We start from the raw sequence: 25,827 nt of genomic DNA on the forward strand, positions 1-25,827 counted from the left end.
TTGCGGCGTACCCACATGGCATCAGGCTCAAATGGAAGCAGTCAGCTGTACCTAAAATCAATACTGCACAACGTTCACCTCGGAGGTGAGGACGATAGTGCTGGAGGACTGGGATTTTATCTGCCACAGTCTTGAATCTTGTCTCTTCCTTCGACTGCTCTTCTTAGAAAATTAATTTTTAACTTGATTATTGGTTCTTGTTCGAGTTGGTCGCCTCCACAAATAGATCCCAGGTCAACCGTATGATGGAGCCAGGTATGTATGCTCGATTAATTCCAAGAGTGTCAAAGTTATGTGATCCAAAATCTAGTAACCGAACTGTGTATATAAATATATTGTGCATCGGCATATGCTTGTGCATTTTCAGCTAAGCCGTGCAACCTGGAGTAGGAGAAGGAATAAATTAAGTCATCTCATGCGTCAGCGCACGGTTTGAGAAGAAAATTAAGGTCAAACATTCGTAATCGTTCTGGAACGTCGGAGGATTTGCCATCTTGCGCTCCAAGAGGTGTGGATTAGATTTATGATGACTTTGAAATATGCTTAATTGCTATGCTTATCAACACACGCTTTTAGTACTCCTTAACGACTTAACTGAAAAGTCGATAAATTTATGTAGTTACAGCTTAGTGTGTGGTAAGCGAAAGAGAGTGTCTGGGAATTTCCATATTCTTCATCGTCAGACTTGTAAATTGAGAAAATTAATGCTTTTCTCGGATCAAGAAGCTCTGTTAAATTGGTGAATGTATATTGAGTTTATTTAAAGACAATATTCTCCCAGCAGAGTTAGCATAATTCATTCCACAGTCTTGCTGATTCCTCGAGGTGTACATAAAAGGATACTTTGCCTTATGCTGCCACCGGAAAAAAATCTTTCACAGTTTTTTTATTGTTAAAGGTTTTTGCGGTTGTCAGGTTATATTAATATTCATTAAATAAAGTCTGTTGTCCACATAACTTTGTAAGTCCACTTCCAGCTCCCTCAGCAAACAAAACCACAAAATATTCAAATGTTTTTGATGTGGGTGCCAAGCGATTGGGGCGTTATTGGTAACAAAAGGTTGACAAGATTGAATCGACAACCGTCTGTTCTACAACGGTAGGACCAGAGTCCCTACTTGTTCCGGTTTGACGAAAAGCATTTCACCTCTCTCCAGCTCTTTCCGAGAAGCCCAGACTCATCCTCTACTATTCTGTTATATTTGGTGCTGAGTTATCTGCATTTATCATATGGCGGTGTCTATTATCTCCAGACATTTACTTTTTCCGCCTCAACTAGCTTAATCACCTTTCTTCTCTGGGGAAGTGATCGTCTTCCTAAAAGATACAAAAGGGTTGAGAAAAGCAATTACCCGGTAAAGAAATGAGTCTGATCAGAGCTCCCAGATTGTGAACACAACAATGAAAAGTAGGTCGGATGATAGAGATCTATGCAAATAAACATATTACGTTACCAAAAAAAAATGTTCACGGAATTTCTGTTGACAACCAATCACTTCGCTTGATACAGATATTGGAGTATTTTCTTCAAACTGTCGTTACGGACAAATACGTGGCTTATTGTCGTCAGGTCCTTGAAAACGAAGGCTCTTTTGCTGCCGTATCGACTTCTATTGGCTACGCGTAACATTTAACTCTTTGACGAAGTTAGCCATGTATACTTGCTCATTGTTGAATTATGAGTCAAACCGTTCACCTGGGGTGCATAATAGTTGCGCAACGGTCTTCCTTCAAACCTTTGCGAATTCCTAGTAGCACAACAAGCTATGCTTTCGGCCAGTGATTATTGTGACAGCGTATTACTACTTTTAACTGATGATGAAAACGTTTGACACCATTAGTTCCAGGATGGTATGCTTTAGTTCTCATGTAGGTTACACTAGACAGGTTGCTGGACTTTTGAAATGACCTCGATGAGGTGATCCAAAGTAGTATGCCGAATTTGGAGATCCATAATTCACCACCATGGCCTACCATGATCGGGCAACAGGGATGCACCTCAATATAAGCCACAACGACAAAGTTCAGATGAATATGCTCAAACCTGGAAGATATTACCGCGAAGGTCCTCATTGGCGCAGTCACATGGCGAGTAACTTTCATTTGCTCTCTATTATTACAACCGTGCGTCCAATTCCTGCAATCAGTTTTGATAGCCGCGTTTTATGCTCGGAAGTTAAATGTACTCGATTTATATGGGCTTCAAAATAATTTATTAGAAAAGATGTACTAAGTAACGTGTAAACATATGTCACATATGTAAATTCATTTTTAAAATAGACATGGATTCCGATGCAAGTGATGATGCCTTCTCGAAAAAAGTTCTTCTAGCCTCTTTCACCTACTTATATCCTCCTTCACATCTTCGTTCGTTAGGAACCGTTAACAACCATTCAAACGAATCTAGGAATTGCCCGTAGACAGGATCGATTTGCAACGTCACTCCTCTTACATATTCTAAATCTCCCTTTCAGGATCTCACAGTATCGCGTTGGTGGTGTCCACCGTAGCCATGATGACATGATTTTTGGCTGATTTTTTTTGGCGAAGAGTGAAAATGGGGGACCTCTCTGTTGAGGTTGGTGGGTCTTTTGGTTTCAGATGATTCAGACGTGCAGTGGCTGAACCCTATAACCAGTTTTGACTTTCCTAAAAATGTCAACTAAAGTTCTTTTCTTCAAAACAGGGTAGTGAATGACGGTGAGGATTTCGTATTGGGAGTGAAACGATTGACATTTTTCACAAAATATGATATTGTTGAAAGGGATGAGTGATGAAAGGTTGGACGCTGCCAATGGACACATCACACCATAGCTTGCAGAGGCCCTCTCCCCCAAACTGTGTTGGGCTGGAATGTTGCAAGCTCTGCATAGTCAATAATTGATGACAATTCGTCAACGCGTAATTGTTCTTCGGCAAATGAAGGTTAGCGGCTTGGGATTTATCGCTTAGTACACAGTCAGTAGTTTCCGGTCGTATGCTTAGTATTTACGTTCGGCTGTCCCGACCTTCTTTCAGAAGACAGCCAATGGTTCCCAGCCACAGAACTGCTTCAATCGTGAAACCAGATGCATCAGAAAAAAGGGCCAAAGGCGCGTCAAATTTTGGATGCAAAAGCAGCATTGCCTTTTCCAATCCAAGCGAATACAAGTTAATACGTTGGATGATAGCAGTTGAGGTGTTTGAGGAAAAATTTCTCGGAAAGCTTATCTCGATACAGCACGTGACGTCTTGCCCAATTATATGTCAGTTTAGTAATAGTTATTAGTTTCTCCTCAATGCTTTTCTTGCACGAAAAGCTCCACACATCTGTAAGGGTACTTTCGTGGTTAATCCCTTCTCCCATTCGCTGGGAAAGATCTCAGATACCCTGGACTTACGGATGAGTCAAAGAAGCAGCTCTGCAGACACAGCGGGAGCTACGATGAACAGTTCCGCAGGGAGGCCACCATACCCAGTTACTTTGGCCCGCATGAGCGCATTGATGGTCAACATGATTTCACGTTACTTTGGAGGAGTAGTTAGTATCCACAAGTTGCTGTGACTACCTATTTCATTCACAAGGAATATAACTTCATCAGATGTTATACGATTGAGAATGGTGGTGAAATGTTCCCTATCCCTTTTAAGTTGCCGCTAACGTCCTTCACAGGACCATTGAGAGACCAGCAAATTCTTTTTCTAATACGATGTACTGTAGGGGAATTGTAACTATTTGCGGCACGTTTTCCCATCCTCACTGCCGCAATAACAAGCATCCTTTCAATGGGCCGTGCTAATTACAAAAATTACGAAAGTGCACAAAATAATGTAACTCATTTTTCCCAAAATTTGAAAACTCATTTAAACTCACTTATTCTTAGAAGCCCTGCCTTCCAAGCGACACTCAGTTTCCACTAGCCTTGCTATGGCAAAAGGAAGCCATGCTTGTATCGACTTAGTTTACTTACCACAGAAAAGAAGCAAACGAAGTAGCAAAATCAGCTTAATGTAACCGAAGCAGGTTCTTCTCTTAAATTTCCTGATCCAATCGGAATCACCCGCAAAAGTCAAAAACTGCCTTGGGGTGAAGTAACATTTCTAGAAAAACGGCTCGCCTTTGGTATACCTCAACCCGTTGGTTGTATCATGGAGTATCAGCTGCTAAGGGCAAACGAAAACAGCGCGGACGTTCCACAATCGTCAACTCAAGCGGCCGCAAAGAACGTTTGGCTGGTAAGGGCTAGGCCCTGCATTGGCAGGCATAGGATGGGTAATATATCGCGACACCAATCCTTATTATAAGGGCGACATAATCGCACTGAGTCGATAGGTATATATGTAGCGTAAAGCGTTAAGCACTAGGCAACAGTAAAGGAGGAAGAGCTGATCTGTCGGGAAATTTCATTATATTAGCCTTTCTAGGTTGGATGTTAAGAAGGTTCGGAAACAAACAGGCTGCCAGGTCTGTCAGGGATGTGTTAGCTCTTGAAGTCAGTGAAAGGGACATCCAGCCAACGGCATTTTCGTTTAAACCATGTTGGAGATAATATTAGGGGTGGAAATCTAGCTGGGACAAACAGACAAGCAGTTGCACTCATAATCTCCACTTTGAACTAACGTGGAAACATGCCGAGAAAAATGTCAGAAGTCCTGCAGGTTGATCTGGTGTAGCGGGATTGCGATAGGTAAGACCTGGGGACTTTCGTCACAATGAAGTCATTGTATCAACACAACCATAAAGTTTAGCTGGTAACCGGTACCAAACTCTGCTTACAATTGCTTACAAGCATCAGTTCAAAGACTCGATTCCCTGTGTATTGCTAGGTCGATGAGATTTTGGCCGTCCGTGAGACTTGAGGATTTTCGGATATGAATCACCTAATAACGGATACAGATTTCATATCTTACACGCGTTGATAGCTGATTAAACGTACGATCGTGCATTCTTTTGGACATCTTGGGGTGAACGTAAGGTGACCATTATGCCTACCAATCAGATTGTTGCTTGATTTGTGTTTCCAAACTGGAATCCCGAAAAGAAAGGAACGGTTACAAGTCCTTTGGGATTACAGAGTTAATAATGTTCGCCTGCGACCCAGTCATAGAAAGCAGGTCGAGTGTAAGTGCGTTTTTATCTGTATGGGTAGCAGAAGAATGCCGCGATGAAGATGGTGAGGAACGCATCTTTTGAACCTATTTCGAAAGTCAGGGAGGGGTAGCAGCACTAAATAGCAACATCATTTCAAGCTAGTTAGTGGGAAACTGTCATTAGTTGCCGCTGAAACTTGGCCGACAGTTGTTGCAAAGTCACTCGATCAGTACTGGCTATGAGGCTATGGAAACCATAGAAGGACTTCCAAGGCTCAATATTTAGATTATAAGGGATGCAATAGTTAGGAATTCTCGGTCTAAATAGAACTTTGACAACTCCAGATTAATTGTCTCCCTTATACGGTTGTGGTAATGGGACATCGCACTGCTTTAAATTATACTTGGATTGAATAATTGATAAGGAAATACAGTTTTGGATCCTCATAACTATTACAAAAGAATGTAGATTCCTGAAACATTCATTGTGTCGCTCGTCGTTATACTGTTCGAGCAAGAAACTAGCTACAAGCCTGTTTATCCTGTCAAAAAACAGGAAAAAATTGCAGTAGAATTGTCATCATCATCATCATCAACAACCGGTATCCAGTCTAGGCCTGCCTTAATAAGGAACTCCAGACATCCCGGTTTTGCGCCGAGGTCCACCAATTCGATATCCCCGAAAGCTGTCTGGCGTCTTGACCTACGCCATCGCTCCATCTTAGGCAGGGTCTGCCTCGTCTTCTGTTTCTACCATAGATTTTCCGGGCTGGATCATCCTCATCCATACGGATTAAGTGACCTGCCCACCGTAACCTATTGGTTGCTCATGGTATCGCCAGTGCCAGTGAAATTGGATTGGATCTTCTCTGCGATTGCCTAACACTCTAACCACTGAGCTTTTTAAATTGTGGCTTCTGACTGCTCATATTTTCAAAACACGAATCCCGGAAAATGAAACTGTAATGAGGAAGGGGAATTATTTTTCATGTGAACCCTTCACTTATAGATGTATCAGGCATCAAATTTTTTAAGCTGGTGCGCTCCAGTTGCAACGGCTAACGCCATATCCTATGACGGAAAACATGTTAACCTGGGATATTCCATGAGAGAGGGAAAGTCAAGTAAAACGGACTACTGCGATCTGATTGCTGAGAGAGGTATGCCTACACACCCCCTTCAAAAAATATACAGACACTTATCAGCACTTAACGTCACTGACCCAAAAATATTCCTTCATTTATTGCCTATGGGATATTCATATTTTGGCTTTGCTAGTCACGTTATGTGTCTGCAAATGTGAATACGCTTCCATCCTGTCTATGGATGACACGTTTTTGTATTAGCATGTTTGTCAGATTTTGGGTTATCATGTCGGTCGCAGCAGAGAATTTTCCATACATTTATTTATTTATTTAATGAGGACAATACACAGAAAGCAAATTCTTTATTACATATTGTCCTCAGAGGGAGGAGCAAGTGAATGGCTTATTTTACACTTAAAGCTAGAGAGGGAAATAGAGTCAAAGGACCCAAGCTGTAGGGCATTGTAGGACCGGCAAAGCCTCGGGATCGTAGAGTGAAAGTAAATCTCGAGCTCCACGAAGGGTACATAAAAAATGTCCGCACTATGTGTGTTATGAGACGAGGCGATACGGGAAGTAATATTCGAGATGGCGGAGCAGTCCATCAGACAATTGTAGAGTGTGAAAAGTGTACACATATCAAGGAAGATACGGCGTTGCTGAAGGGGGGGAGACTGAGGGTGCGGAGTCGTGATTGATAATCAACCCGTGGAAGGTTCTTTTTGTAAAAGAGGGTCCGGGTGAATTTGCGTTGTACAGCTTCAAGAGCGCGGAAGTCATGCATGCGGTAGGGGGACCAGACTACCCAGCAATATTCAAGGATGTTTCTGACAAGGGAATTGAAGAGTGTTAAGGAGGGCTGGATATAGGTTAACTCGAAGGAGGAACGTAGGATAAAACCACCCAGGTCTTTGAAGGAGGTCAGTAGTGAAAGGGGTTGTCCATTGAGAGAATAGGAAAAGGATGTTGGGGATGGTTTAAAGGAATAGCACATCCAGTGGCACTTGTTGACATTCAGTATTAGCTTGTTGACCGAGCACCAATGGACTAAATTATCAAGGTTGGACTGTAAGAGAGCACAGTCCAATAGAAACGAAGCAGAGGCGAACAATTTAAGGTCGTTTGCGTAAAGCAAATACAGGCAGGTGAGGATGGAGGCGATGTCATTGATAAAAAATACGAAGATTAGGGGGCCAAGTATAGAGCCTTGGGGAACACCAGAGGAAGGAGAGAAGGAACCAGATGAGTGACAATGAAAAGAGACTTTGCAGGAACGGTATGAGAGATAGGAGGAAAGTCAGGAGATGACTCAGGGAGGGAAATCTAGTATTGAAAGTTTAGAAAGGAGAATGTTATGGTCAACGGTATCAAAGGCTTTGGAGAAATCAGTATAAATAACATGTACCTCCTGTCGTGAATTCAAGCATTTAGCAACAAAGTTGGTAAAGACCAGAAGATTTGAAGCAGTTGATCTATGATCGTGAAATCGTGCTGCTCTTTGACAATGAGGTGATCGAAGTGCGCGGTAAACCAAGAGGAGAGAAGAGAAATGGGCGGTAGTTCACAGCAAGGGAAGGGTCTCCGTTCTTGAGGATAGGAATGATAAGGGCCTCTTTCTAGAGACATGCAATATGTTTTCATGCAAAATTTAGGTTGTTCAAATATTAAAACTGACAGGCTATTAACGGTGACTTAATAATGAGCCCTGATTCTAATTCTAATAAAATGCGTTGGATGAAGCAAAGCAAATCGTTGCAAAAAATACTATCAATAAATGAAAGTTCTCTGACTGACGACATACTCCTTATCTTCATCCACGGATGTTATTTTAAAAGCAAAAGAATATTCAAGGAAAGAATTCATGAGTCAAAATGGCACAGTTTGTAGAACTTTGGTTGGTGATGGTATTCTACTAAGACAACCACAGACCGTCACTGATTGCCTAGTTGAAAATATTGCGCGGAGGCAATAGGATTTAGAAGTATAAAATCGCACTACGGTAGTCACCTCATAGGAGCTGCAGTCACTCTAAGATATTCACGGCCATCTTTCGCCACTTTTCCAATGCGAGATCTAGCTTTGTCTTTTTAGTTGACGCCAGCCAATTCGACACAATGCGCCCCATGTACTTTGTTTAGCATGCTATCCGCATGAGTAAATGAAAATGTGCTAAAAGCATTCTTCCTACGCAATAGCAGTTTCTCCTAAAACTTTACTATGGAATATAATTGAGTTGGTTGGTGGCCGAAGAGAAGAAGACGGTGAGGTACGTTCTAACCTAAATGTTACATAAAAATTTGACTTGAAAACATTTAATGAAGAAATCGTTCAAAAACTGTACGCTTTGTTTTGCTTCCTCCATCAACCATAAAGTAAGAGTGATTAAAGTGGAAAGAGCGTGGCCAAACTCAGATACATTCACGCGAACCAAATTCCTTCCCTCATGACACGTACAGCGTTCCCCGGATCGAAAAGCTATTAGCGTTGAGCACTTAACAGCAAGTATTAAAACGCATTTACAGTTTACACTTAACTTTATGATACGATTAGAATGTCCTTTTACGGCTTCCTATATTAGGGATCAAATCGACGGCTAACAATAAACGCATTGCTAATTCAAATCATGACCGTAAACAGTTAACACCCGTGTCGTAACTATTATCGTCCTCGTACCGAAACTTTTAATACCTCAATCACAAGGACGTTCTCCCTATTAAGTACTACCTACATACATACCTGCTTCGTTAGGATTAGCACAAGCAAGATATAGCCGTTCAAACAGAGTCCGATGAAGGAAATAATCGCAAGAGGAACATACAAGCTCAAGGGCAGCATGACGTATCCGCCGCCACCACCCGAGTGAGCTTAAGATGTCGCCTTCACGCTGCACCTCGTTCGCTATGTAACGTCCGCTTCTCTCATCCTTGATGCTGTTTCATCTGCAAGCACAAAGAAAAAGGAAAATTCATCAATATCAAAGTCCGAATTCATTAGTTCAACATGCTGTTGGCGAGGACAAGATGTCTGAGCACTCGAAAGTACAAGAGCCCAGATAAAATCTTTGTTGGGGTAGTTTCGATGGCATTGGATTTCAGGACATTATGCAAGCTTTCGCGAAGGAGGAGGTAATTTGTGTTCTTTGTGGGATCGTCCCGAAAATCAATATTTTCAATTGTAATTAAGTTGGTTCATCTTGGAGATTTTTCTGCGTGAAATTCAAGCTAAGGACATTTGAGAATGGTGGGAGTAGGCCAACGACCTTGCACCCATTACGGTGAGAATCGTTCCAGGAATTTTTCGCCTGATTGATTTCCCCGAATATTTTGAAAGCAAAATTAGTTAAGTAGGTCGAAAGGTGGAAGATTCAGCACTTCTGGTATAAAAGGTTTTATATAATTTTTATGTAAGAATATTCTGGTAAACAAGGATTCGTACGTTCGTAATGCCTTAAGTAAGGCATGCTATTCACTTTAATAGGATGCTAACATTGGAGATAAGCAAGGTGCAATAAATGTTCCCGTAATAAGCTGTTTTGACCTAGTATAACTTTGTTATTAACTTTATAATTTTTGAACATCGTACTTCATATATACAGATAGACGGACAATCGAAAATTTGTGTTGCAATGCGCTGTAGGCGTACACCCACGAAAGTTGGTACAGTAGTCCTTGATTTTTCCTTGTACGCTTATATTCTATGTTCGCGGGATGCCAAAATTCTCGCTCCCCCACCGTGGGGGCAATATTTCAACTCGGGGAAGGTGATAGCTGAACCATTGAGGTGGACGTTTTTTGTGGGTTTCATAATTCAGCACACCAGTTTGCTGCAATTTCGGGACGGTAAGTTACAATTTTGGAGAGGTAGCACGTCCCAAACAAGGAGAGCAGCCCGGTGTGTGGGCTGTTCAAAAAAGAGAAAGGACTGCTGGGGGAATAGGACTTTTTCTGGAATATTGTTGTAGCGAAAAGCGAAAAATAGGCAAGGTACTGATATTGGTAGCGGGTGCATTAAGCTCAGCAGAGAAGAACTATTCAAGACGTACAAATGGGCAGTTAATAGAAACAAGCAATATGATCCTGAGTTCCTATTATTATATATATGGTTGTCTTTCACCCCTTGGTCGGGAATACCGTGTCAACTACACCTACTCGCCATCGCTCGCGGTTAGCTGAAATGCGTTTCACTCCTCCTCTAGAGTTCTGCGACAAATGTCCTTAGAGCGACAAACTCGTCATCCATCTTGGAAGAGTGGATTCAATTGCATGGCATAGCCCGCAATTCAATTGTCACCCCTCCTTACTGTATGTCCTATCCACTGCCATTTCCGTCTTCCGATCGCAGTGCGTACCAGTGGTAGGTTTGTGAGCCCACCAAGTTAATTTAAGATAATATCAGACCAACGCACTCTGACGATACGATACAGATAGGTATTGACTAAAGCTTGGAACTTTTGAACAATAGTAGGAGTAGGTATAAGCGCACGGCTATGCACTCTGTGCTTGCGAGGCAAGTTTAGAAATATAAGCCGCACTAACGTTCACGACCCTACAGAGGAGACTGCAGAGTCGGAGAAGGATACTTTCTACGAGGCAGTAGAACGAACCCTCGAAGATTTGAGATCAAAATCACACTTGGGGATTTTAACAGCCAAGTAGGGACGGAGCCCGTATTCAGGCGATTCGTTGGCTCCCATAGCTTACACGAGAAAACAAATGATAACGGACTGCGGATTATTCAATTAGTAGGGTCACATGAAATGGTTGTTCGAAGTACCTGGTTTGCGCGGAAAGCGGTCTACAAACATACGTGGGCCTCTCCAGACGGGACCACTTTCAACCAAATTGACCACGTGTTGATTGAACGCCGCCACCTCTCAGCCTTGATGAATGTCAGAACATATAGGGGGGCCAATATAGACTCGGATCACTATCTCGTTGGCATGGTGCTCCGAGCTCGAATAACAATACCACCTAGAATCCCCTCCGACAATCAGGTGAGAGTGAACACTGAAACCATCCACAACAAAACCCTCCGCGACACCTATAAGAGGGAAATGGATGCCACAATAACCGCAGTCAACAGAGGACCTGGAGACGAAGCATCAAAAAATGATCTTCACAACCATCTGAAGAACGTTATCATGGATACGGCCACAAACATACTTGGCCCCAGCCGCAAAAGGAGTCGGAACGGCTGATTTGACGATGAATGTAAGCAAGCAACGGAACGGAAGAATGCCGCATACCGAGTAATGTTGCATTCTCAAAGAACGCGGGCACGCGCAGAGACTTATCAAGAACCCCGTCGAGCGGAGAAGCGACTTCACAGACGGAAAAAGGAAGCCTGGTAGAACCAACAAATCTGTGAACTAGAAAACTGCAGCGAGCAACCGCAGCAGGCCCCGGAAGTTTTACCAACAAGTCAGCAGGATGAAGCCTTATACACCTCGATGCTCACCCTGCCGAGACAAAGAGGGAAATCTGATTTCCGATAGAATGGACATATTGGAGCGATGGGTTGAGTACTTTGATGAGCAACTGAACAACCAGAACATCAGCGAGTTGGAGGTCCCGCCAACTGAAGACGATGGACAAATACTGCCACCACCAAGTTTAGGAGAAACAGTCCGTGCAATTCATCGGCTAAAAAATCATAAGTCGCCAGGAGCCGATGGAATTACAGCCGAATGGGTTAAATATGGACGCGACCAGTTACACCAAGTAGTTCATCAACTGATGCTCGAAGTATGGGACAGCGAATCAATGCCTGACAATTGGCAAAGAGGCATTATCTGTCTCATACATAAAAAGGGAGATATCACACAGTGCAGCAATTATAGAGGTATGACGTTGCTGAGTAACATCTATAAGATATTCTAGCCCCATACGCCCAGAACATCATTGGCCCATACCAAAGAGGCTTCACTCCAGGCAAATCAGCAACAGATCAGATTTTCTCTCTGTGGAAAGCGATGGAAAAACTGTTGGAATATGGACAACAGTTGCACCATCTATTCATCAACTTTGAAGCCGCCTATGATAGCATAGCCAACGTGCGAGGTCAGATAAAAGCAGCAGGATCACCCTCAAGACTATTCGACATCAACAACGGTCTACGACAAGGGGATGTCCTATCATGCGTCCTCTTTAACCTGGCCCTCGAGAAAGTGATCCGTGATGCCGAGGTGAATGCAAGAGGTACGATCCTATTTGATTGCACCCAACTACTGGCCTATGCTGACGATATCGACATCATGCGAAGAACCACCGGAGACGTACAAACTGCCTTCATCCAGATCGAGCAGGCGGCGATTGATGTGAGATCTTGGGCTGCACATCAATGAAGGCAAGACAAAATATATGGTGGCAACGTCAGCACCGAAGGCAAAGCAACCACCAACATCCAACCGCACTGGTCAAACAGGAAGAATAAGGATAGCAGAATACAACTTTGAGACCGTTGACAATTTCTCCTATCTAGGGTCGAAAATCACAACCGATAACAGCTATGATGATGAAATCCGCGCACGGTTGTTGTCATCCAACAGGGACTATTTCAGTTTACAAAAACTGTTCCGCTCGAAACGTCTCACCTTAGGGTCAAAGCTCTTACTGTACAAGACTATGATCTTGCCAGTCCTCATGCATTCCTCGGAAACTTGGGTTCTTAGCAAGAAAAATTGCGAACTCTTGGCCACGTTCGAGAGAAGAATCCTCCGAAGAATTGTTGGCCCCCTTCATGAGGATGGACGATTCCGTAGCGATACCACGCCCGTCCGGTGGGCGGGTCACTTGATCCGTATGGATGAGGATGATCTAGTCGGAAATTCTATAAAGTTCTATGGTAGAAAAAGAAGACGAGGCAGACCCTGCCTAAGATGGAGCGATGGCGTGGGCCAGGACGCTTTTAGGGATATCAAATTGGTGGACCTCGGCGCAAAACCGGGATGTCTGGAGTTCCTTATTAAGGCAGGCCTAGACCGGATACCGGTTGTTGCGCCGTTGATGATGAATATGATGATATGAGCGAAATTTCAAAATCGTATATATAAAAAAGCTACTTTCCTCCAGTCTTTTTAAGGTTTTATGTTATTAAGCCTTATTAAAATCGGTTTACTGTCTGTCTGTCTTTTTTTCCTGAAGTGGAAATCTTCTCAAGACACTGGTACATATGTGCCAGCGTGTGTGATTTTTACACACTAAAACCACTTCCTAACTCCTGTTCTCTTCCCCTCGGAACCACTGCAAAGTATTTCCCCGCGGAGTAGACATGGCACGTGTCTCTCCCTTCGTCCATCGATTGAATTTGGAATCACGCCTTTCTCGCCTCCTCTGCCTCTCTCGATTGGCACCGAGCGCTCCTCACCATACATTCCAGTTCGCCTGGTATGCAAGCATTTTCTGAATTAGATTTTCTGGTGCTACTTTTCCTCCCAATGTCTCCTCTAGACTCTTCCTTTTCTCTGCGAATCTAGAACAATGGATGAAAACATGCTCCCGGTTCTTCATAATACCAACGCAGCTGGGTCAGTTGAGTGAGTTATCCAGATTAAACTTATAGAGATATTTACTGTGACCGCCATTTCCCGTGAGAAACTGCGTGAGATGATAATTTACCTCACAAAGCATTGTCTGTATTCACCCTTGATGTCTGGGATTAATCTGTTGATCTATTGACCTTTCTCCGCCCGTTTCCACAGTTGTTGCCACCTACTTGACGATTGCCCCCCTTTCCAATCAGAGGAAGAATTCGGTCCATCATAGACGTGCGTCATATCATCGGCCAAAATATCGATCGGTATCATTCCGGCTACTGCGTAGGCTGGCTATAAGCCAGAGCACACTCTCAACGCAATATTTCGTAGAGCAGTACGGAGCCCACTACCCTAGCTATAAGCAGCTTTCGAGTGCATTGTGAGCCCCGAACATTTGGCATCATCCTGACCAGGGCCTTGCTAACATTGGACGCGTAGGTGCAAACATGTTGTAAGTGCTGCTTGAAACGCAATCTCGCATCCATCATCACTCCAAGGTATTTAATAGCTGATTTTGAAGTGATGACATGATTCTCCATTCTGATACGGGCAGTGGTTTCCTTACGCCGCTCCATGATAAACATCGCCTCTGTTTGATCCTCCGCGAGTGCAAAACCTGCATCCTTGGTCCACATCTTTATAGCAGTAATTGCTTCGTATGGATACAATTCCATATCCACCAGATCTTTTGCAACAGCAATCACCGCTATGCCATCGTCGTAACCCACTGTTGTGGCCTCGCAAGCAACTTGGATCTTGAGGATATCATTATACATGATATTTCACAATTGCGGTTCTAGAACAGAGCCCTATTTCACATCCGCGGATACAATGAATTCTTTGGTTCCATTGTCTGTGTCGTACCAAAGCTTTCTACCTGTTAAATAGCTGTCGACTATGCCGTTAAGTAACTGGGTACACCAATCGCCGCCAATGACCTCCTTATAAGGTTCTAACTAGTCGAGATAAACGCATTTTGCACGTGAAAGATAATCACAGCACGAAACTTGCTGGTGCCACCCCTTCCGTTCATTGCATTTTTAGCCAAGCCGGTGACCAGTTTCATGGCATTGACGGTTGATCTGGCCATACGAAAGCCGATTTGTCGGTCTGATAAATCTCCCAGACTCTCGATAGTGGGGAGCAATCTCTTGTAGAGTATTGTCTTCAACATTTCTCTCATAGTGCCCAATAGATATCTAGGTTTGTAGGCTTAACAGGTTCGGGCAACAACACTAACCTTTGCCTTTTCCATGCCTTGGGAAACATCCCATCCCATCCCATCCACCACTGCTTCAGATAACTCTACAAATATATTCTAGGCTCGACTTAATGGCCAGCTTTGTTTAGTATGTCGTCGAAGTCCGATGCTTTATTGTCTCGCAGCCAACCGCAAATCTCCAGTATTCTTTCATTGTTACTTTCGTTAATTTGTTTGAGATCCTTATTACATTCTCAAGCAACAGGACTAGTTTCCCCACAATGTCTGCATTTGTCAGACCGATCAACCGCATTAGTGCATGCTCTCACCAGATGACCGTACAAGAGACACTTGAAACGGCTCTTCAAAGAGATTTGGTCTCCAAGGTAGTAGACTAACCACCCAATACCGACGTTCCCGACATCTATCGGCGTGCGCTGCTTCTACTGGTAACCAGATGGTTGCCGTCTGTGTGCCCTCATACATCTTTCTGAGGCTTACAATGGATGCCTCCTGCAATCTACTTAGCTTGAACTTCTCCGCTAAGGCAGGGCAGATTTCCACCTCAGTACTGTATAGCGATCTCATGTTTGCACTGTATAGCGATCTCATGTTTTTGGGCACGCACGGCAGTATTTTCCCCAAATAACTTTCTGGCTTGGCTGCGGAAACCTTCGGTTTTGCTCTCTGCGGAATCAGTTACAGCCTGAGAGCTCGCCTCTAGTTCCTCCGAATCTTGCTTACATTTACCATAAGGTCTTTGGAATCAGGGTCCGCTTTGACTGTTCTTAGTCTGTCCATCCTACTGTGCTTGAGATGATGATCATCATGGGGCGGATCTTCATTTTCTCACTCTTCTTTTTAGGCTTAGTTCAATCGTCGGGTACCTTTTCATCGGACATCGCCGGGCCAAGCTTTCGGTTTTTGACTTGTTTGTATCTGTTTTAGGTGTTCTTCATCAAATTGCTAAGAATGTTGAACTCCTTGTGTGTTTCGTATGAAGTTCGCTGTTATCCATAGGGTACTTTCCAGATCAAATTATTTGTGTATAGTAGTGCACAATTACATTTTTATGTACGTAAGAGCAGAACTGTCATGCACACGAGGTTTTCCACGTAGGGAAATCCAAAACCTTTTATACCTAAAGACTCCAGGTTGCGGTTCCCCCACTTGTTTAGCCTGTGTTCTGCTCGGTAGCGGGCTTGGCTCGTCTAGTTTAAGTTTCGCGGCCATTATCCTGGTCATATTGGAGTGGTAAGTTTCTCAAATCATTATCTAGCGTATCCAATTGGCCTCTTGATTTGTTTCTCATCAACTTCGAAATTCAGGCCAATCTTAGCTAATGAGTTTGGAGGATATGACCATACCACCAGAGAAGCCTCTCTGGCGATTTCGCGATATTGATCGCGGATGTTTTCATTTCGAACATGATTATAGCCACTAGTCCTACGCCTTTAGAAGTTGGTCAGTGCTCGAAGAAACGAAAAAGAGAGAAGAACACACCTGGTTACGAAGTTCAGATAAACGCGGTTCTAGCTCCGCAAACTAGTTTTATATGACATTCCCGCGAGGATAATAGAAGCAGAAAGGGGTGGTTTATGGTGTCTAAGATCATGAGATACTGATACTGGAACAGCAAATCGATTTTTTGCCCTACAAGAAAAAAACTTTGTTATTTCGAATGCTTTGAAAAAGTTTATGAGGTGATGTATCTTATCCATGTTTGTATAGCAACCATATAAAGCGGGATAAATTTAACACAACTAATTTCATTTCACGTGGGTGCTAAAAAAAGCCAGACGGAACGTAAACGTCCTGGAATTCTCATATAATCAGATACAGCCTATCAACTGCTCCCTGTAAGGCATTGTCCTTTTCAATTAACAAATGCCATCCGCATCGCATTACCCAATTTGCATTACACAATTGTCGTAAAAACAACAAGCAGAAAGCAGCCAATCTCAACGCTATTGTTGTGGTATCAAATGCTGACAACCAGACACAAGGGTATTTTGAAAGGACGTACCTGTTCCACGCAAAGCAATTTCTTCACAGATGGATTCCCAAGTATTTTTTTTCAATTTCAAGAAATCATCACGCAGGTGGAGGACGACAGGCCTTTATGACGGAATTGACATTATTCGGTCACATGATGCAGATGGTTTCTCATAAAATATGAAATGGCAATTAAGAGCGTTTATAATGGTAATTCGAGTAGTCAATTGGCGTAAAAGTCCATGGGGAAATTAAACTGAGAAGTAGTCGATAAGCAGCCCTCGTTGGGGTGGACTGGACTCCCGTGAAAGTCTGAAACAAGAATTCGTACAGGTAATAAAATGTAGTCAGCGCTGTTTATATGTCCCACACATTTCTTTCAAATTGTTTGGAGAATTGGGTATAGTTTGTGGCCGAATGATACAGTCATACGTCTCGCCAAAGGCACTTGCACGGGTGGAACATAAACATATAAATTCTCGATGGCATTCCAGCCGAGACACTTGAATATGCCACAAAAATGAAATTAAAAGCTCTTAGCGAATTCCTGATGTAATAGACGTATATACAAAACAGGAAATTTATTAGTTGAAAGCAAAAGTACGGAGGGCCTCCCTTTCTTCTCGTTCTTTCCTGTAGGGAGAGCTAGAAGTTTAGTAGTAGTAGTTTTTTGACCCACTTAAATGATCGATAATGATTTCCGGTGTCTGCACGCAATGAGCGCTTTCATAGAGTAATCTCAAGTGATATGGCCCCAACTCAAGTCTGTGTTGAATGTTGTCATTCATCTTTCCTTTCTACCCGAAAAAATATCGTCAGCTTTCCATTAAGATAAAACCATGGGAAAATTGTTTTAATCAGAACGGGCCAGTGGGAAGTTTCTCAAGTGTCAGAAATTGTAAGTAAGACTGGAACTCAGGATGTAGAAAATGGTCCCAGAATTCAATCCTATTTCTTATAAAAACCAAACAGTTTTTTCGTGGATATGTAATCTTATACCTGAGCTGTGGGTTGGATTTCTTTCCACAAATTTTGATTTACCATTCTTGAATATCGACGGTACTGGATATTTTTTCCAAAACTCATTGCGTTTAGTAAAATTCTTGTGATAACAGTCAGCTGTGCTTGTAAAGTACATATGCATTAAAATACCCGCAAATTCAAGAAAAATGTACCTAACCCTATCATTCTAGATACCCGGTCGCCTCAGTAAGTAAGTTTGACCTTACGAAGGCAGAGGGAGGGGGCTATCGTATCGCGGACTCCCTAACCTCCATACTAATCTTCCTAACCTCCACAATAATCAAAATCAAATGATGAAGGGACCAGTTAGGAAGTGAAGCATTGGAACTATGCTCAACATTCGCCCGCTGCGAAGGCCGTAACTAAGCAACTTTGATCAGAAAAGTAGAACCAACAAAGGTACATTCGGGAGTAGTATATCAGATGTCAAGAAGAAAACAAGCCTCGGGGTCGTAGACGTTAAACCGTATGTGCGCTATCTAAAAGAAGACCTGGAGCTGAGGAAGGTCTATCTAAAAGAAGACCTGGAGCTGAGGAAGGTCCATCAGAAGGTTTAGAATAGCAGACCCAAAGAAAAAGAAGAGGAGATTGCTCCGACGAAACTCAAATCCGAGCCTAAGGAGGAGCAAATCTCGGGTAGGTCGAAGGTGAAAGTTTGAACCAGGGGCCAGGAGTTCAGTGACACACATATTGACTTATACCGGTTATATTTTCCCCTGGTTTTATTATATAAATTCTACTATCATAGGATGGCTAGACTAAAGTGTTAGGATTTTCCAAAAGAACCCCAACTATTGTTTTATCTTCGGTATACACATATACCTTTTCCAGAGTTCCTAATCTGAGATCAGAGAGATCAAGCCTGTACAAATACCATTGCAAACTGGAGGGAGAACTGATGAGGCAGTGATGGCATCGGGGCTACTTCCCAGACAAGGCATCTAGATCTGAGAGGCAAGTTTCACCAGTTTTCCTTGGCTGCGGAACTAATCTGGAGAAGCAGCGACATTAATCGAAGAAAAGCCTTGAATTCATTTCTAAAAATAGGATAGTAGTATATAATGTAGTAAACGTGTCAACATTCTACCACCATACTCTTATCAATGGTCTAGTCAGGCATGGGGAAGTATGGGATGAACCCTTTATGTCGGATTACAAAATAATAAGATTTGGCATTCTAGGCATATCTGAAGTCGAACGAATGCCTTCCATTCTTTCCCGCGAGAAAAGATTAGGAAGGCTACATAAGGCGTTTGAAAGGGGGGGGGGGTGATTCAGGAACGAACTGGAACTGAAGACATCTTATCATAGGATGTACTGTGATGGAACAGGAACCCAAGCAGAATAAATAGAGAAAAAGAGAAGGTCGATGGCCCTTCAACTGGTCCAGATCAAATCACAGCAGCATCCAGACTATACAAGGCTAGAGGAAAGCATAAGACAATTTCTTCCGTCTGTTTGCATGAGGGATGGAAGAATTACCGAGAATGAGGAGGACACCATGTATCTGCTTCTCAAAATTCGTATCTTGGAATCCAATGTCACGGGGAAGACAACTACATTATGCCTAAGACTTCAATAACGGACAGAAGCAGGAACAAGAAATATGGGCAAATAGCAAAACATGTCTCCCCAAAAGCGAGATTACGATGGGCAGTGAGAATGTTAAGTGTAGCAAGGGAAAGCATAGTGTAGGAATATATATAGGGCATGAAGGCGGCAAAAATGGTTTTCACACTAAAAGCGAGCAGGCAGACCAATCTGCCAAACCGGCAATGTATCAGCTGACACATGGGTTACACGATGATATAGAACCCAAAGAAACAACACATTGCATGCAAAGATAAGAAATGCCTTAATCGCAAGGTTGTCGGGATCAGTTTGGAAGGCTAAAAAAGTACCAATTCTACTGTCATTAACACAACCCAAGGTTGCCCATATATACATGATTGCAATTCACCTCTTGATGGGGTAAAGTGAATCAACCACACTTATGAGCCATCCATCGCGAGTGCCTGAAATGCGCTTCAGTTCCCCCTCGATTTCCCACGACTCTACTGTTCTGCGTCAAATGCTCTTGGGGCGAGTATTTCGTTGCCCGTGATAGAAGAGTGGATTCCATTGCATACCGTAGCCCCCAATGCAATTATCGCCTCTCCTTATTGTGTGTCCTATCTACTGCTACATCTGTCTTCCGATCATAGTGCGTATGAGTAGCAGGTCTATGCGCCGACTAATTTCTTCGTTTAAGATAATATTAGACCAGCGCACTCTGCTGATGCGACGCAGACAGGTATTGATGAACGCTTGTAGGTTTGGAATGACAGCGGGCGTCACTTTCCCTGTGCTATTCCTATATAGTAACACAGAAAGAACACTACCACAGAATACTCTCAACTTGATCTTCTGGTGTGTTGAGATATCTGCATTTCCCCATCCTAGATAGGGTAGTGAAAACGGATCTAGGGTTGTTAATGCGTCGGGCAACGTCTAGCATGGTGCCGCCATCGGCAGAAACCACGCTTCCTCCATATACAAATTGATCGACAACTTGAATGCTCCATCCATTAATGCTGATAGGGAGAATGCGTTGATCTGTCAGACCGAGAGCTTTGGTTTTGTTGGTGTTTATCTTCAGCCCAACTAAACGTGAAGAACCGTGAAGAATTGTTCTTCCCATGTCTTCAGTTGTTCATCATCGTGAATTAGAAGTCTATCGTTGACGTCCTTCACAGCACCATTCAACGATTTGCAATCACATGCATGCCTATCGACATTTTCAGGCGGATTACTCAGTATCATTGTCGTCCGATCAGGAAAATAGCTCCACTGTCGAACGATAGCTGGGTCATTCAAGCGGTCGATATTGAACTTATGGATCGCTGCTCCCCTGCGAAAAGTGGCATACGCAACACGCAAGTGAACATAATCGATCATCAGGTGGGATCCCTTTCGAAGCCGATGTCAGCGCCTCTCTGGTTATGCACATCCAGGAGACAATTATTAAATCTACTGCTGATCGCGAAGACGTCGATCTGATTGCTCGTACAGCGTTGGTCCGTTGAAACCAAATTGACCTTATGGCAGATTCCGTGCTCTAACAATATGCCACCAGCGACGAGGCGTATTTCTCGATCACATTTCTGAACAATGTGTTGTCAGATCTCATTCAGAACACCCATCACGGTCACAACGTCACTTTTAAGAAACCTTCGCTGAAATACTTTGAATTGCTTGAAGAAAGCATCCTCTCCACTATGTCGGAAATCTCTGTCGGTGCATAGCATTGTACAATTGTGTAGCTCCTTAACCTGGACTCGAATTTTGCAGTTAGAATTCTGTCAGAAACCGGTTCCTAGGTTAAGAGAGCGCGCCTAGCGATATCCGACAGATTTGCGTCTGCTACCACTTGGCTTCCAAGAGTAGAAAAGCACATTGCCGAAAGGGGGAGAGCAGTACTCTCCAGAATCCTACAATCGTACATACTAATTCCCAGAATGTCTAGCTTATATCGCTCAAGTTGGAGAAAGCGGAAATTCTGGGGACCTACCGTTGTTGAAGAGCGGGGGCACATTCTAGAAATCAATCATAGTTCGTTCCCGATAGCCAAAAGTTGTAGCCGTGAGGTCAGCTCCTTTCCGAGATCTTGCTGACATTTTGGTAACAATAAAGTTTGAAAATTTGCATGTTCTTAGCCTATATCAGTTTTAATCGCTCCTTACGACCAGAAGAAAGGACTTTGAGTGTATACTTAAGCCTTAACTCGCTAGGTATAAGTTGCAGAAGTTGATTGAAAAAAATGGTTGGATGTCAAAAATTTCGATTTTCAGCATTTTAAAAAATTGGACTAGAATTCTCGGCTGTTGTGCACATGTCACCCTTGGATCCAGAATGGCAAAAGAAGCATTAAGATAAAGATGCAAAATATTTCAAGCTTCCGACTGCGTAAGGTAAAACTGTAAATAAAATACGAAGCTAGAAGAGCTGATAGCTTGCAACAGTTCAAAAAGATAAATGTCTTCTTAAATATTCCATTATCGGAGTAAGGCTTCCACTTTACCTTCACATACATACATAAGTACATATATCTGAACATACCATATATAATCTCGTACGTATCACTGCGAACCTAGATACGTTCACTGAATGGAAGTGGAGGAAAAAGAAATATCCTAGGCTGATGTGTACATATGAGCGGATAAACGCTTCCGTTGTGACAGATACGGGAGCACGAATCATAGAATGCTACTCGAAGGATTTTGTGGAGATTTGTGATGAAGGTAATCAGGAGTTGTTTACATGGATTCCCTATTTGCTTTCAATCGTGCAACATTTCCTAGAGAAACGTAGGTATTTCCCCATGAATCGTATTTTCCGCAGGTATCAGCCACACTGGCTGTAACATACCAGATCGGGAAATCCTACTGGGCACTTTGGCGGCCCTCTCAATATCTATTTACCAAGGGAAAACAAATGGCATTGCTCGATTGCAAATTCATGAATAATAAGTATCGCAAACGTCCAATTGCATTTCCGTCCACAGTAATTGACATAATTATACACCGTTTTCCCATTGCAATGACCAGAAATTGCACTTTCTCCATTTCTCATTTTGGAGTGTCCATTAAACGCTATTAACGCGCTTCACATTCCACGTGCCCCGGTACAAAGAAAAAACTTCATAATTCCTGCATTCACAAAAATTCCTGGCCCCTGGCCAAAATAAATTATTGTGTTCGTAGCGCAATAACATGCATTTGCATGTATAATGGCCGCGGAAAGGAAACACCTAATTTAAATAATTGCACATTCACTATTCGGGGAAAAAGGAGGAAAGGGTTGATTGATGGAGTGTCGCCTCTATTCGTCAGCCCATAGCATTCCTGGGGGTAAATTTGCATGGTAAAGCGGAGGGAATCCAACCTTAGGTACAATAATAAAGCAACAGTGGAGTACCATATGTGAGTTCTCTGTGGGTGGATTTATGTGAAAGCGTTTAGCAAAAGAATTCGATTGATGGATAGAGAAATATTTTTTCGAGGAGGTTGAAAAAAAATCTTCTATGGACCAAAAGGAGATATAAAAACTGATCTCCGTCATCTGGTATTCCTGGTTTCATTATTTTCTATTTAATTCAATGGTTTGCAGTTTACTTATTTATCACTCGCAATTCAATCGAAAACAACTGTACTACAATGCTCGATTCCTCCAATTTCACCGAAAATTTCAGCGTCACAAGCTGCATATTTTAGGGTCAAGTGAGGTTACATGGTGAAACTCTAGAGGGGGTTCCTCTCCCTGCTATGGTATTGTACTCTGTACTCTTAAAAGCTTGACGAATGTAGGCATGCAGTCAATGTAGATTAAAACTGGTTTCAACCGTAAACTACGCCCTCATTAATTGGGAGTCGGTCTCAAACAGGATATTGATTGCGAAATACTAGAATGTGAAACATTTCAATAGTACAGAACTCCAAAGGGATCATCTTTTGATGTGAGTTGCGTCCGCCATTTCTTGCAAGATTGAATACCTGCGACCCCAAAGTTCAACACTGACTGCTTACGTGGCTTTGCTGTCGCCCGTTAGTAGCAAAGGAAATTTAATATCTGATGCGCTTGTCAGGGAAGCAGAAGCTGTCGTAGACTGTAGTGATTTCAGGACCGTAACCCCATTACAAAATGCGGTGCAGGTCCAAAATCTTTAAATGGCCTGTCGGGGACGTCAACAGTCGGCTCTTTATTCAAGATGATGTAAGCTTTACGCCACGGTACATTTTCACCTCTCGAAAATAAAAAAACCATGATCGACCAGTATTCACAACTAGAGATTAGGGGAACTACAATGGCTCGGCTACATAAAACGGCGGGGGGGGGGGGGGATACTGATCAGATCAAATCAGATTTTCTCTCTGCGGCAAGCGATGGAAAAACAGTTGGAATATGGACATCAGTTGCACCATCTCTTCGTCGACTTTAAAACCGCCTATGATGGCATAGCCAGAGTAAAACTGTACACGGCCATGAGAGAATTCGGTATCCCAAAGAAATTGATTAGACTGATTAGGCTGACTCTGACCAATGTGCGAGGCTAGATAAAAGCAGCTGGATCACTCTGAAGACCATTCGACATCAACAACGGTCGACGACAAGGGGATGTCCTATCATGCGTCCTCTTTAACCTGGCCCTGGAAAAAGTGATCCGTGATGATGAGGTAAATGCAAGAGGTACGATCATCTTTAAGTCCACCCAACTACTGGCCTATGCTGGCGAAATCGACATCATGGGAACAACGACCCAAAACATACAAACTGCTTTCATCCAAATCGAGTAGGCGGCACGAGATCTTGGCTGCACATCAATGAAGGCAAGGCAAAATATATGGTGGCAACGTTAGCACCAAAAAACAATCAACTAACAACATCAAACCGCACTGGTCAAATGGGAAGAATAAGGATAGGAGAATACAATTTTGAGACCGTTGACAATTTCTCCTATCTAGGGTTGAAAATCACAACCGATAACAACTACGATGATGAAATCCGCGCACGTTGTTGGCAGTCAGCAGAGCCTATTTCAGCTTACAAAAACTGTTCCGCTCGAAACGTCTCACCATAGGGTCAAGGCTCTTACTGTACAAAACAATGATCTTGCCAGTCGTCATGTATTCCTGGGAAACTTGAGTTCTTAGCAAGAAGAATTCCGAACTCTTGGCCGCGTTCGAGAAAAAAATCCTCCGAAAAATTTTTGGACCCCTACATGAGGATGGACGATTCCGTAGCCTACATAATGACGAAATCTATGAGTGATACCATGACCGTCAGGTTGTGGATAAAATCCGGCTCAATAGGTTGCGGTGGGTGGGTCACTTAATCCGTATGGATGACGATAATCCAGACCAGAAAGTCTACAAGGGAAATATCTATGGTAGAAAAAGAAGACGAACCAGACCCTGCCTAAGATGGAGCGATGGCGTAGGTCAGGACGCCAGACAGCTTGTAAGAATATCGAATTAATGGATATCTGGAGTTCCTTATTAAGGCAGGCCTAGACTGGATACCGGTTGTTGCACCGTTGATGATGATGATGATGGAATACTTTATTGGAAGGCAATGACTAATATAGGCCACTACACCATTGATGATGATGAAGTAATCTATTGTTGGTAACATATTAACTAATTTTAATCTTTTTATTCGTGATAAGTGTTTTTGTCCGTCCGTGGCAGATTATATTCGATTACTCTGCTGCTTAGTTTTGAGGAACGCCTTTGAACTAGCCCACCTAAACACCAAAGTGTTCTTTAAGGAAAACTTCGGCATTCAATCTAGCATATCTTATTGGAACATACATAGATTTAAATAACATTCATAAATACTTCACCAATTTTGACAAAGTGCTTTCTTTTTGGAACAAAATACGGGGAGAATCCCCAAACAATGTGATTTATGTATCTTTATATTATTGAGTTCGTTCAACTCCTCATACCTTTCCTTTAGATTGAATTAATTTCTTGGCACTTTTCCCAATTTAAAACAGAAACCACATCAAAGAATGCCCAGATTGATTATCTAGAATATTTTTTGTTTTGCGAAATCTGTTTCAGATCGGCTTCCGGATATGACATACTCGTGAATGTGGCTTGAGACATCAAACTCCAATTGCAAGAAAACTTCAAGTAAATTATCTTTTTCGCAGCCTTAAGATAATCATGTGTTTAGTACAAATTCATGGGTTGCCAAAGTCTAATTCGAATTTTCCTCTGATTGATATGGACCTGGTGCAGGAGTGGCGTGGACTCCGCCTTAGTGAAATGCTCAGGTTCACGGAGGGAGCTATTTTTACATATGAAAATGCAAAAATCTCTCATTTACGAGTACACTGAAAATCTAGGTCAATGGAAGATTTGGCTGAGAAATGG

The 25,827-nt window shown here is 42.7% G+C and overlaps 1 protein-coding gene across 1 annotated transcript in view; it reads right to left on the reverse strand.

Moving 5' to 3' along the window:
• LOC119658495 overlaps positions 1 to 25,827 on the reverse strand; it is a 181,044-nt gene that overhangs the window by 70,710 nt on the left and 84,507 nt on the right. Inside the window, exon 2 of the mRNA XM_038065957.1 lies at positions 8,892 to 9,094. Coding sequence (XP_037921885.1) covers positions 8,892 to 8,990 — 99 coding nt within the window. The 5' untranslated portion in view covers positions 8,991 to 9,094. The remainder of the gene's footprint in view (positions 1 to 8,891; positions 9,095 to 25,827) is intronic.

This window comes from Hermetia illucens, chromosome 5, assembly GCF_905115235.1.
Source record: "Hermetia illucens chromosome 5, iHerIll2.2.curated.20191125, whole genome shotgun sequence".
NCBI classification, from domain to species: domain Eukaryota; kingdom Metazoa; phylum Arthropoda; class Insecta; order Diptera; family Stratiomyidae; genus Hermetia; species Hermetia illucens.